The sequence below is a fragment of the Suncus etruscus genome, chromosome 20 (genome assembly GCF_024139225.1).
Source record: "Suncus etruscus isolate mSunEtr1 chromosome 20, mSunEtr1.pri.cur, whole genome shotgun sequence".
In the NCBI taxonomy this organism is placed as follows: Eukaryota; Metazoa; Chordata; class Mammalia; order Eulipotyphla; family Soricidae; genus Suncus; species Suncus etruscus.
In genome coordinates this window covers 7,280,910-7,295,349 of record NC_064867.1, presented here as the reverse complement: position 1 = coordinate 7,295,349, position 14,440 = coordinate 7,280,910, and the positions used below count along the sequence as shown (strand labels likewise).

At 48.1% G+C, this 14,440-nt stretch overlaps 1 protein-coding gene across 1 annotated transcript in view; it reads right to left on the bottom strand.

Annotated features, from left to right (window-relative positions):
* Positions 1-497: 497 nt before the first annotated feature.
* The window catches only part of GLB1 (galactosidase beta 1), a 57,855-nt gene continuing 43,912 nt past the window's right edge, over positions 498-14,440 (bottom strand). The window contains exons 14-17 of the mRNA XM_049766471.1: positions 12,424-12,555; positions 9,767-10,018; positions 1,544-1,756; positions 498-946 (exon numbers count right to left, since the gene is read on the bottom strand). Of these exons, the coding sequence (XP_049622428.1) occupies positions 893-946; positions 1,544-1,756; positions 9,767-10,018; positions 12,424-12,555 (651 nt within the window). The 3' untranslated portion in view covers positions 498-892. The remainder of the gene's footprint in view (positions 947-1,543; positions 1,757-9,766; positions 10,019-12,423; positions 12,556-14,440) is intronic.

Sequence of the window (14,440 nt, the reverse complement as noted above, 5' to 3'; positions counted from 1 at the left end):
TGAGGTCTCTGACTAAAGCATAGGAATTGCAAGGAATGTACCAGGATCCTGTGAAGATACCCCTTTGGACCCAGCAGCAATTTTTAGAGGCTATGCAATTGTTTAAATGCCCTTGGAACATTGATTCTCTTCCCACCTAGAAACTTAGGATTTAGGGGCCCAGAGAGATGGCACAACAGCGTTTGCCTTGCAAGCAGCTGATCCAGGACCAAAGGTGGTTGGTTTGAATCCCGGTGTCCCATATGGTCCCCCGTGCCTGCCAGGAGCTATTCCTGAGCAGACAGCCAGGAGTATCCCCTGAGCACCGCTGGGTGTGACCCAAAAAGTAAAAAAACAAACAAAAAAAAAAACAAACTTAGGATTTAGGGGATGATGTGGTGACTGCTCTAGTAACTCAACCACTTCTTCACTTCTTTTTTTTTTACAGAAAGGAAGGCAAAGGCTAGAACATCAGGACTGAATCATCAGGGAATCAGGAACCTGAGGTAGCTGAGCTACTCAGCAGAGATCTTTCCTGCATGTTAATCAAACAATCTGATTGGCAAAGATGAAGATTAAAAGAGGCCTTCGGAAATGCATCGTTCCTCTTTATTGCTGGAGGAGAGAGGGAATATACCACCTATCTTAGGCCACTGGGGGTCAGTTGTTGGGGTAGGAACAGCTCCCCTCACCTCTGAGCAGATCTCCCACGTGTGGGCAAGCTTAAGATGTTGATCCCTATTTGGTGTCTGGAAGTTGAATGTAAAAGGCTGCTCCAGCCTCATGGTTGGGCTTCGTGTTTGGAGCCACAGAGGATGCCTTGGGCTGGCAGCAGCAGACAGGAGGTTCTGCTCTAAGCAGAGCCAGCCGTAGCTGGGGTTTTTCTCAGGGTACAAAGCCAGTCTGTCGCTTCCTAGGGTGCCTGATCAGCTCCGCTGTGCCACTTGCTATCCCGCCGCATCTTTCTCTGTTGAAGAAGGAAAATCATTCATATGGGGAGGAGTTGGACCTGCTTGTAAAGTCCCCGAAGACCAAGAAGGGCAACTGGAAGGCTTTGAGAAACCCCAGTCCCAGTCCTTTGTCTGCCAGGGACCTGCTGTCCTCAAGGCAGGAACATGCCCCATGGTCAGCCCCCCACTTCTTCCCAACTCCTAACACTTTTTCTGGGTGTCATCTGCCCTTCCCAGCAGCTGTTAACCTGGAGTGGAGAGAGGCTGGGAAGAGTCCCTTTCTACAACCAGGACCGGCCAACCCCACTGCAGTTTTCTTCCTGTCTCTGCAAAGGTACCTGTGCCACCACTAGGTCTCCTTCACAGGGAAACCTTAGTCCTTAGTCTGGGGCGAGGGACGAGTCTTGGTTAGCCATATCTGTGAGAGGGTGGGTCAGGGGCCACAGAGATGGTACCACTATTCAGGCAGTTGCTTTGCAAGTGGTCAACCGAATTCATGTTAGTGCAGCATTAGGAGTGGGCCCTGAGCATGTTAGGTGTGGCCCCAAATCCCCCCAATGCCAAAAGCCCAGGAAGAAAAAGAACACAGGGACAAATGTAGGTCTGAGACATACCGTTTCCATGGAGCTGATTACTGGTTTGTCCACAAACTCCACGGTACAGTGCTGCGGGTCATAGTCTCTGCAGGGAGCGCCTTCCAGTTCGAGCAACGTGATGTTATTTGGAGCCGAGGTCACCAGGATGTTCCGAGGCACGAACAAGGTCATCTGAGGGCCCTTAGCTGGCCAGTAGCGGCCGAGGTTAAAGCCGTTGATCCAGACCTGACCCTGGGGAGAGAGAGAAGAAAATATCACCTCTGGCAGCACCACCTTCCCCCAGGCTTGTAGGTCTCCTCCTCAGCAGTTTGCTGAATGACTAGAGAGACCATTTTAGTTTTTGTTTTTGGGCCACACCTGGCAGTGCTCAGGGGCTATTCCTGGCTGTGCTCAGAAATTGCTCTTGGGCCTGGAGAGATAGCACAGCGGCATTTGCCTTGCAAGCAGCGGATCCAGGACCTAAGGTGGTTGGTTCGAATCCTGGTGTCCCATATGGTTCCCCCCCCCCCATGCTTGCGAGGAGCTATTTCTGAGCAGACAGCCAGGAGTCACCCCTGAGCACCATCGGGTGTGGCCCAAAAACAAAACAAAACAAAACAAAAAAGAAATTGCTCTTCGCAGGCTTAGGGGACCACATGGGATGCCGGGCATCAAACCTGGGTCCGTCCTGGGTTGGTGTGCAAGGCAAACGCCCTACCGCCATACTCTCTCTCTGGACCCTTAGAGCTTACTCTTGATTCTGCACTCAGGAATTACTCTTGGTGGTGCTTGGGAGACCCTATGGGATGCTGGAGATTGAACCCATGTTCCATGTTCCATGCTATATGCAAAGCAAATAAATGCTCTACCCACTGTACTATATCTCCAGCTCTCATATGGCATTTTGAATCAGCACAGGGAATCTCTAGTGGGCCAGGCCCTTTCAGAGTGAAACCCCGTGGCCTCTGGGTCTTCCCGGGGCAGCACCTCAAGTGACTGTCCCATAGTCTGACTTTCTCTGACCACAGTGTGACCCCTGGCAGACACACCACCCTCTGCTTTTATCACCACAGTAATACTAACAGTTCCAATCAATGATAGCTTCCCGGAAATGCCTGACCTACTTCTTCGTTAATCAGAAAGAAGCATCAGTCCACCGACAGTTCTCTGGCTAGATCATCTCAAGACCAAACATGTCCAACCTAGACTGCTCTCTGCTATTCTTTCTTTCCTACTCAGTAGCGGAGAGCCCATGTGGAACTTTGAGAATTCTACTTTCCCCATGAAAGTTTCTGCTTTTTGCTAAACTGCTTTGTAGCTTGTATAATCCCTTATTAGCTTCTGTATCTCTTTATCAGCTTCTATACCTATAGGAATGTGCCCTTCAGATAAGAGTTGGAGTTATATAGGGCTATATATATGTATGTACATATATATATTTTTTTTGTTTTGTTTTGTTTTTTGTTTTTTTTTTTTTTGGTCATACCCGGCGGTGCTCAGGGGTTACTCCTGGCTGTCTGCTCAGAAATAGCTCCTGGCAGGCACGGGGGACCATATGGGACACCGGGATTTGAACCAACCACCTTCAGTCCTGGATCAGCTGCTTGCAAAGCAAACGCCACTGTGCTATCTCTCCGGGCCCGTATGTACATATATATGTACAGCATCCATCTAGACCCACCCAGTTACTTTCCTATTAGTACCTGACACGGTTCAAAGAATACGTCTTTTATCCCATTGGGCCCCGCTTAATGTTAAAATTCAGACAGCTTGATTCCATGGTAACTGACCTTGATCTAAGTGTCACCTTTTACCTATCTCTCCCATCCTATACCCACACAGGACGCTCCGACCATCTGGTTGTCTCCTGGCTTGGAGGACCATATGGGATGCCAGGGATTGAACCCAGGTCCGTCCTAGGTCAGCCGCATGCAAGGCAAATGCTCTACCACTGGGCTATGCTATCACTCTGGCCCCTGGATCACTCTTTTTTGACATAATTATAATCGTTTCCCACAGGAGTCCAGGCTTCTAGCTTCTTCATGCTGCAAATCACTTCCCACCAAGAAGTGACCTTCTCAATATAAATTAATTCTTCCATTCACTGTTGAACCATCTCCACCGAGACACTGACTTCATCACCCTCTCCCTCACAATATCTTTCTTGTTCTGGATCTTTTCCTGCTTCTATGGATCATATAACTCAGTCTTATTCTTCAGGTCTTATTCAGTTCTTTTTTTTTTTTTTTTTTTTTTTAGTTTTGGGCTACATCCAGTGATGCTTAGGAGTTACTCCTGGCTATGCACTCAGAAATTGCTCCTGGCTTGGGGGACCATATGGGACACTGGGGATTGAACTGAAGTCCATCCTGGATCAGCCATGTGCAAGGCAAGTGCCTACTGCTGCACTACCACTCCAGCCTCCTTTATTCACTTCTAATCTAGCATTATCCCTGAGGCAGTTTGTATGATACGGTAGTCCAGTGGGGCTGGAGAGCCAGCATGGGGGTGAGAAGATAACTGAGCACAGAGCCAGGAATAAGTTCTGAACCCTACAGAGTGTGGCTCCTTCCAATTTTACTTTTTCTTTTCTTTTTTTGTTACACCCACTAACACTCAGGGGTTACTGCTGGCTATACACTCAGAAATCACTCCTGGCTTGGTGGACCATTTGGGATGCCGGGGGAATTGCGGTTCGTCCTAGGCTAGCGCCAGCAAGGCAGATAACTTACCGCTCCGTGCCACCACTCCAGCTCCCCTCCAATTTTTCTAAGATATTAGGGTTGAAGAGATAGTACAGGGATTAAGGTATTTGCCTTACATGTAGCCACTGGTCCCCAATACCACTGCAAGGGATCAGCATGTACCACTGAGGTGGCCCAAAAATCCTCTGCAATTTTTTGTGTGTGGCCACTCTCAGTGGTACTTGGGGACCATCCAGTGCTGGGCATCAAACCCTGGTTCCAACCTGCAAAGTATGTATTCCAGCCCTCGGAGCTCTCCCTTGGGCCCACATGTGTCTGATATCTTATAGAAATATAATTTGCATAGCATACAACTGGCTCAGCTTTTTCCTACTTCCTGTCTCTTTTTGTTGCTATTATTATAGTCTGGAGGGGGTCATTGGAATGTAACGGCAGTGCCATTGGATGGCATCAGGCTGAATGGAGGAATGTGGGAACAGAGTTCACAGTCTCTCAACTGAGTTACATCCCATATGGTCTCCCAAGTCTGCCAGGAGCAATTTCTGAGTGTAGAGCCAGGAGCAACCCCTGAGCACCACCGGGTGTGGCCCAAAACAAAACAAAACAAAAAGACTATCTGGCAACACAAAATACCAAAGAGCACAGCTGGATAGTACAGTGGATAGGGCATTTGCCTGGCACACAATCAACCTGGGTTCGATCCCCAGTATCCCATATGGTTCCTGAGCCTGCCTGGAGTGATTCCTAACTGCAGAGCCAGTTAACACTTGATCACTGCCAGGTATGGCCCAAGAACCAAGAAAGAATATTGTGTGTGTGTGTGTGTATGTGTGTGTGTGTGTGTGTGTGTGTGTGTGTGTGTGTGTGTGTGTTTTAGGGCCATGCCTGGCAGTTCTCAGGACTTATTTCTGGTTCTGAGCTCAGAAATCATTCCTGGCAATAATGCTCAAAAACTATATGGGATGTTGGGAATAAAACCTGTGTTGGCTGCATGCAAGGCAAATGTCCTACCTGCTGAGCTATTGCTCCAGACTCAAGAATTCAAGAGTAAAATGATAGCCACAATCAGAAATCCAGAGACCTGCACCCTCTGCTTCCCAGGGACCTTTCCAAAGGTTTGAAGTCTAAAAATTGGTTAGAAAAGAAACAGAAGAGGGACACGGAATGATCACACTCATTTGTTGGATTGAAAAAAAATAATATGGTAATAACACTTAAAGACAATAGAGATGAGTGTAACCCCCCAAAAAAAAATCTGATAGTGATTAAAAAAAAAAAGAACAGAAGGGCTATTCATCCCATTCAGACAGACACCTTCTTTCCTGTCCTTTCCAGTGGCTAAAAACACACCCACTTGTCATTCACCCTAGAGGCTTGCTGCAATCTGGTAAGCCGGGGAACCCTAAAATAAGTCTGCTATGAGCAAGGAATACATACATTAAGATCTGTGTAATAGGCAAAGACCAGCCTTCTTCGAAGGTCTCGGCCTGTCACATAAAGAGGGGTAGCAGGGAAAAGGGCAAGGGCAGACATTTATCTGCTAATCTAATGATGTTGGAGAAGAAAAGGGATTAAAACAAAAGAGCAGGTGAGATTTACCATTTACAGGAAGGAATGACTTACTGAGGTTTAAACTTCAACAAGGCATAAAACCAGCTGCTTCCCTTCCTCTAGGTCAGAACAACAGCTATTGAGGTCCTAGGTCTTGCCACTTGGTCCTCAAACAAGATCCTTGGTCTTTGCTGACCCACAGTGTCCAACAGTCCCCCAAATTTTGCACTGATAAATACCCAGACATGAATGGTAGCTGCCCAAGAGGGGTCGAGCTGGACCTCAGGGAAGATGCTGTCAGGAGACATGAAACAGCAGATGAGCATGTCTGAAACAGGAATGAGGAAAAGGGCAGACCTGAAGGACTTTCTTGTCCTAGACTGCCTCTTCCTCTCCCTCCTAACTATCCCTTTGTTTCACTTGTCTTTATGTTTTGTGTGTGTGTGTGTGTGTGTGTGTGTGTGTTGGTTTTTGGGTCACACCCGGCGGTGCTCAGAGGTTACTCCTGGCTGTCTGCAGGCACGGGGGACCATATGGGACACCGGGATTCGAACCAACCACCTTTGGTCCTGGATCGGCTGCTTGCAAGGCAAACAGCGCTGTGCTATCTCTCCGGGCCCCCTTTGTTTCACTTGTCAATGCCTGTGTCTCACTTCCCCATGGCATTCTTTTCATTGTACCACTGGGTTTTTGACTCTTAGCAGGAGCTTGATGTATGGGTTGGGAATGAATAGGTTCATCCAAGGTCATCCAAGGTCAAGGCTGGCTGGGGAAGGATTTCTAGAATGGGATGTGGGGGGTGGTTCAAGGTTGATGCCCCACTCAAGACTACCCGGGGCTAAGAAGCTCTTTTTCCTGTGTGCATTCTGCACACAGCAGGATCTGGGGAAAGATGAAATCCAGAGAGCCCAAACCCTAAGGCTGAGTTGGAGCTATTTCCCAGACAGGAGTTTGCCCTTTCCAGCAGTCCTCAATGAACAATGGCTTTTGGGTCAGGGCCTTCCCTCTCCTGTTTCATTCCTGCTCTTGGGCAAGGTACTGATTCCATGTTCTGGTAATCTGCACCAACAATCTCCTCTTCCAGGCCTGAGCTAGTCTGTCTCAGACTGGGGCAGACCTGGGGTCCAGGGAGCCCCACCACAGACATTTGCAATCATACAGGAACCTCTTTCTGCCCATCTTCAGCTGGAGCATGATGAGAGATTTTACTATAGGTGTTTCTTGTGGTGAGTGCAGAGGCAGTGACTCGAGTTCTGAGTAGGATGAAAAATGGAGGGAGTCCTTTATGATCAATATCCGGTGACCTCCTTTGACCTGCAAAGCCCAGCATGTCCCCTACCCACCTCTCTCCTCTGACGTATTCTCTATATATTCTGTTCTTTAGGTCTGCTTTGAGCCCCAGCCCTTCTCTTCATTCCTGTTTCAGGCGTGCTCTTCTGCTGTTTCATGTCTCCTGACAGCAGCTTCCCTGAAGACCCAGTCTGACCCCTTTTGGGCAACTACAATTCATGTCTGCTTGGCCCTGAATCTAAAGTCTTCAGTCAGACCCAGTATCCCAACCTGAGGACTCACATCCTTCTCCTACTTTTTTTCTGTGGGGATGGTTAGCCATATAGTCTGGACCCCGAGGGAAGGACATGATAGGAATAATATGGAAACGTATGCCTCTCAGGAAGGTGCAAACTCAAAGGGTAAAAACAAAGTGTTGCCCTAATGCCTTGAACCATGGTGATGCCAAGTCTCTGGGAGGGAGGCATGAAGAGGGCTCAGAGGAGACAGGATTAGCCATTTCTAAAATTAAGGGCTTACAGAAGTTCTATCTAGAAGGAGGGATGCCAGATATGGCAATACAGTGGCCAGGTGCACTGAGTGAGCCAATGAAAGGGTGTGAAGAAAGGAAGCCTAAATCTCTGTGAGGTCAAGAAGGAGACTGGGAAAAGGAAGGTGTGTGTGTGTGTGTGTGTGTGTGTGTGTGTGTGTGTGTGTGTGTGTGTGAAACAAGGGGACAAGAATGAACCACCAACCAGTGCAGGAAGATGGGATGTGGTGGGGTGAAGCGTTATTATTATTTTTTTATTTTTTTATTTTTTTAGGGTTAGAGCCTGAGCTATCACTTCTGGGCTATAAATGGTAATAGGACAGAAAAACTGACAAAATGCAGCAGGAAGACCTGTGAGAATAAGATCTTCTGGAGGAAGAAGGTGGGGAGGAGAATCAGAGTTAAGACTCCCTCACCGGAAGTGAGGGTGGAGGTGGAGAGATAAGTTTGACAGGAAGCTGAGGAAAAGGAGCTATACCTGCTAGCAGCCTAGGAGGGGAGCTGTGAGCAGAGAAGGTGGGAGGAGGGTAAAGTGGCAGCAGAAGAGTGGCTTAGGATGGAAGGGCAGCTGGGGAAAGGGGAAGAGAGAGAACAAGAACTGCCAGACAAGTCAGGGATTCTGGGACTGAAGTCAGTGAGGCTCTGATGAAAGCACCAGAGATCCCCTGGCATGCTTTGTAGCTGGTAAACCAACGAAGGCTAATGGTGGACCTATCAAAAAATATGAAATGAGCTGGAAGAGACAGCTCAAAAGGGCTGAAGGATGAGCACCTCTGAGTGTGACTCCTGAACAACACCAGGGATACCCCAAGGAGACAGTATGTATGGGTAAGACCAGAGACGTGGTACAGTGGCTCTTGCGTCACATTTAGCTGACCCATATTTGAGTCCAGATGCCATCTCTGGTCCCTCGAGTACTGCCAGGAGTAATTCCTGAACAGAGCAGGTAGAACCCCAAATGCAAACTCAAACCAAATAGAGTGGAAGGGCAAAAGGATGAGTGGATTGAAATAGTATAGTAGTGGATAGTATAGTGGATATAGCAGGTGGTTAGTATAGTAGGTGGCTCCTGTGTGAGTGGCCTGGAGATGACACAAGGGCACAGGTGGGAGGTTGGAGTGAGATAACTGTATGAATGTCAACTCTACTATAAGTGCAACTCTAATAAAAAATATGAGGGAAGCAGAGATAGTACAGCAGGTAGGGTGTTTGCCTCTCATGTGGGCTTGTATATCTTGTGAGTGTGAGCAGTATGTTGTTGGGAATTTACACTTTGATGATAATTAATAGTCTTGACCTACTGCTCTTTTTGGGGGGAGAGTCACACCTGGCAGTGATCAGGGGTTACTACCAGTTCTGCACTCAGAAATCACTCCTGGCATGCTCAGGGGGCCATATGGGATTCTGGGATTTGAACCAACATCTGTCCTGGGTCGGCTGTGTGCAAGGCAAATGCCCTATCGCTGTGCTCTCTCCAGCCCTTTTTGCAAGCCATTTAGCCATTCCTCTATCTCGGTTGGTGGATTACATTAAGTTATTTTGCTCTGTGTGTGTGTGTGTGTGTGTGTGTGTGTGTGTGTGTGTGTGTGTGTATGTTGGGGTCACACCCAGTGGTGCTCAGGGCTTACCCAAATATACTAAATCCAGCCTCCCATTTATTAAGCTATTTGTCTTCCTATTATTTAGTTGTAAAAAATTTCTTTGTATATTCTAGATATAAGTATTTCATTGATATCTTATTTGAAAACTATTCTCCTAGCCTGTGACTTGGGTTTTCATTTTCTTAATAATGCCTTTCAAAGAACAAACATTTTAAAAGTTTTGATTAAGTCCAATTTATTAATTATTTTCCCTTCAAGAACTATGGTCAGGATGGGCCAGAGTGATAGCCCAGTGGTAGGGCGTTTGCCTTGCACGTGATGACCTGGGATGGACCCAGGTTCGATCCCAGGCATCCCATATGATACCCCAAGCCTGCCAGGAGCAATTTCTAAGCTCAGAGCCAGGAGTGATCCCTGAGCGCCACTGGGTGTGGCCAAAACAAAACAAACAAACAAAAAAAAAAACACAGAGGGGAACCTCTAAGACAGACCCATGGCTGGGGAACAGGATTTTTCTTATTTTTTCACATGCATTGAAATTAGATGTGCAAGGCTGGCCCTGAACCTTCTGCATGAAGACACTTACTTTGGTCCATCCTGGAAACAGCATATAGGTGTCCTGGGGCAGATCTGGGATACCTGTGGGGATGGAAAAGTTTCCCACGTAGAAGGTTGGGAGCATGTAGGTAGATGAATGGGCAGAGGCTCTGAGATGACGGCCACTGTCATGGTCCTCCCAGCCCCCCAGGTGGCTGCGCACTGCCTCCTCTGTGTCCAGTGGGAAGATGGTCCAGTTCATGAGGACACTGGAGCCGAGTGTCAAGTTCTGGACCAGACCCTGTGGAACAGATGCAAAGCGATGAGCTGGGGCTGGGATAGGGAGGCAAGGAATAGTCTTCCTAGGTCGCCTTCCTGCACAAGATTGAAGGGCAGATGCAGCGTTCATGGTAATGGAGATGTGAACCAGGAATTGTTTTGTTTATTTGTTTGTTTTTGTTTTATTTTGGTTTTTGGGCCAGGAGATACTTCTGGCTCTGAACTCAGAAGTTGCTCCTGGCAGGCTTGTGGGACCGTACGGGATGCCGGGGATCAAACCCAGGTCTGTGCCAGGTTGGCTGCGTACAAGGCAAATGCCTTACCGCTGAACCAGGAATTGTAAGAGTCTATGTACTAGGCTTAAAGGAAGAGGCTCCTGGGAAGAGGCCCATTCCCAACTCAGCATTCTCTCTGTTTCTCAGGACAGGATGGCCCCATAGCAGGCCAGAGTTCTCCCTATACAGGCAAAGAATTGACTTTTTTTTGTTTGTTTGTTTGTTTGTTTTTGGGTCACACCTGGCAGCGCTCAGGGGTCCCTCCTGGCTGTAAGCTCAGAAATTGCTCCTGGCAGGCTCGGGGGACCATATAGGATGCCGGGATTCAAACCACCGTCCTTCTGTATGTGAGGCAAATGCCCTACCTCCATGCTATCTCTCCAGCCCCAAGAGTTGACTTAAAAGAGCTTTTATTTGGGAGTGTTGCAAGTGGTTTTCAGGAGGTCCCAGGGACCACTGGTGATTCTCAGCAAACCAGGCCTGAAGTTCAATGCTATGACCTGAGCATATGATGTTGTTTGGGCCTTGTGCTGGCCCAGTAGGACAAACATCAGCAGGAAGGCCACTAACCTAGCTGGAATACATGACTATGCTGGGAACATCGGAGCTGGAGGCCAGGTAGGCCTGCACAGACACTGCCTAAGAGTGTGTCTGAGCTGCCACTCAGGGAGGCAGGGAGTAGCCCCGATATCTGTCCTGTCCTACATGTGATGGCCCCCAATTCCCTTGGGGCAGCCTTATTCCCAAGATCAGAAGACAAGCTCCATGTGGCAGAGCAGGTGTCTCAGCATCTTGTACCCCATGGAACATCTCGCAGAGAGAAGGGGCTTAAGGAACATTTACTAAATACAGTTCAAAAATGTGCTTGAGAAAAATCGACCAACAGAAGTTGGAGGAACCCAGGTAGGGAAAAGCTACTTACATTCCAGATGTCATGAACTGTCCCATACCCATAAAAGAACAGCCTAGGGCTGGGCACTGAAGTGCCTGACACAAAGCACGTGGATTTTTTTTTTTTCTTTTTCTTTTCTGGCTTTTTTGGGCCATACCCAGTGCTTTTCAGGGTCTACTCCACTCAGAAATTACTCCTGACAGTGCTCAGGTGGTGAGATGGAATGCTGGGGATTGAAACTCGGGTCGGTTGCATTCAAGGCAAACACCTTCCCCAGTGCTATTGCTCTGGCCTGCAGGTAGGGGTTTCCAGCAAAGGAAAAACATCGTGAGTTGCTTCCTCTCTCTAGCGTCTCTGCAGAAGGATGGTAAACAAACCCAAGGAAACATGCTTAAAAAGCTCAACTCCTGAGTTTCATCATCTGCAGAGGAAAACAGATCTTCAAAACAACCCAGCCACCTGGCTTCGAAACAAATCAAGGTAGATTAATTAAAATCTGACAAAGAACGTGTAGTCTGAAAAACTGCTTCTAGGACTGGAAAGGCAGCTTAAAGGGTTTTGTGTTGGATCCTTATTCAATCTTTGGTACCACATGGGCTCCTGAGCATTGCCTGGACTAACCTCTGAGCACTAAGCCAGTAGTAACTCCCAAACACAGGATGGCCCCTAAAAAATGAATTTCTGGGGTTGGAGATATAACACAGTGGTAGGGCGATTGCCTTGCATGTGGCCAACCTGGGGGAACTCGAGTTCAATCCCCAGCATCCCATATGGTCCCCTGAGCTTGCCAGGAGCAATTTCTGAGTGCAAAGCCAGAAGTAAACCCTGAATGCCTTTGGGATTACCAAAAACAAACAAACAAACAAACCCAACCAAAAAATACCCCAAACCCCATATTGCTTCTAGGAGGTGATAGCTGAGGGGCTACAGGTACCCATACAAAGAACTGGTTTCAGTCCTTGGTGCTGCATAATGCCCTGAATTTCTCTGAGTTTAGTCCTTGTGGCCCCAGAACACCCCTGGGCCGCCCTGTCGACCTGAACAATGAGCTATATAGCCCAGTTGGCCAAGTATGGGACACCTATCCACTAATTGGGAGACCCTTCAGCTCCCCAATAACATTACATAAAATGTAATTACATAAAATTACATAAATTACATGACATAAAATAGTGGCTCCTGGATCCATATGAAGTCATGAAAACCTCCTTGGACAGCTGAGATGTGGACTCTTCCTCCCAACAGTCTGGCTGGTCTTACCTTAAAATCGTTGATCCCTGAGCCATAGTTTATCCGCCCCATATTCTCCACCAGAATATCCAGCGTGGCTCCTGCATTCCCTGTTATGTTCAGAGTCCACACACCAATTCGCTCCAGGATTCCTTGGGGGGTCTGTGGATTCCATGGCAAGTGAGAAGGAGTTTGGGTAAGGAAAGCGGTAGAGTGAAGCAGGCACAGTCCACCAATACATGTGCCCCCTACCTGCCAGCAAGCGCCCCCAGTTCTTGGGAGGGAAAGCTCACCCCCCCCCAGCCAAGTGGTCAGGCTTCTCTCTCTATCATCGCTTGCTAGGAGGAACAGCTTTGAGCAAGGACAGGTCTCAGCTGCTGTCCTGTGCTTTTACTTCTCATAGAAAGGGAATGGAGGGGAAATTCCAGCAGAGTCCCTATTTCAGGAACTGCTTGTTGTTGTCCCAGCACAAAATCACTTCTGATCAACATGGAGATAACAAATGAAGTCGGAATCTGTTCTATGCTTGGAAAAGGTTCAACAATCATTGTTGGTTAAAGGAATCCAACAGCACCCCAGAAACCACTGTCAAGAGCTCAGTTCGCAGGATGTCTCCAAAATCTGCTCCTATGGCAACTTGATCCACTCAAGAAAAGTTTTTTTTTTTGGTTTTTGGGCCACACCCGGCGGTGCTCAGGGGTTCCTCCTGGCTGTCTGCTCAGAAATAGCTCCTGGCAGGCACGGGGGACCATATGGGACACCGGGATTCGAACCAACCACCTTTGGTCCTGGATCGGCTGCTTGCAAGGCAAACACCGCTGTGCTATCTCTCCGGGCCCCAATTTTTTAAAATCTGTAAGCACCATAATTACAAGCATGATTGTAGTTGGGTTTCAGTCATAAACAGAACATCCCCACTTCACCAGTGCAACATTCCCACCACTGATGTGTGTTCTGTTTGCTTTCATTTCTAAGAAAGGTAAATGTGAACTGAATCTGTATTTTCTTTATGGTTTTGGGGGTCACGCTCCACAGTGTTCAGAGCTCACTCCTGATTCTGCACTCAGGAATCCCTCCTGGCAGTACCTGGCGGACCAGTACCTGGTATTCAATCAATACCAGGGATTGAACTGGTTTGGTGGTATGCAAGGCTGGTCCATTCTACTATTGATCTGGTCTCATGCCTCTATTTTTTTTTTTTTTTGGTTTTGGGGCCACACCTGGCAGCACTCAGGGGTTACTCCTGGCTCTATGCTCAGAAATCGCTCCTGGCAGGCTCGGGAGACCATATGGGATGCCGGGATTTGAACCACCGTTCTTCTGCATGCAAGGTAAATGTCCATGCCATCTCTCTCTCTCTCTTTTTTTTTTTTTGGTTTTTCGGGCTACACCCGTTTGATGCTCAGGGGTTACTGTTGGCTAAGCGCTCAGAAATTGCCCCTGGTTTGGGGGACCATATGGGGGATCCGCGGTCCTTTCCTTGGCTAGCGCTTGCAAGGTAGACACCTTACCTCTAGCGCCATCTTGCCAGCCCCTCCATGCCATCTCTTGGCCCCACTCTATTTTCTTTTTTGATTTTGGACCACGAATAGCTGTGCTCAAGATCTCTCTCTCTCTCTCTCTCTCTCTCTCTCTCTCTCTCTCTCCCCCCCCCTCCCCCCTCCCTCCCCGGTTTTATGGCCACATGTGGTGGTGCTCAGGAGTTACACCTGGCTCTTCACTTAGGAATTACTCCTGGCAGGCTCAGGGACCATAAGGGATGCCGAGGACTGAACCCAGGTCAGCCTTATACAAGTCAAGTGCCCTACTCACAGATATTATAGCTTTGGTCCTTCAAGATCACTCTTATAGTGCTCAGGGGACCATATAGGGTACCAAGAATCAAACCTGGATCAGCATTGTGCAAGGCAAGAGCCCGACCTGCTGTACTATCTTTCTGGATCATCCCCTTTTTAGTTTTTGGGTCATACCCAGCTGAGTTCAGTACTTACTCCTGGCTCTGCACTCAGGGATCACTCTTGGCAGGGGATGGGGACCATATGGGTTT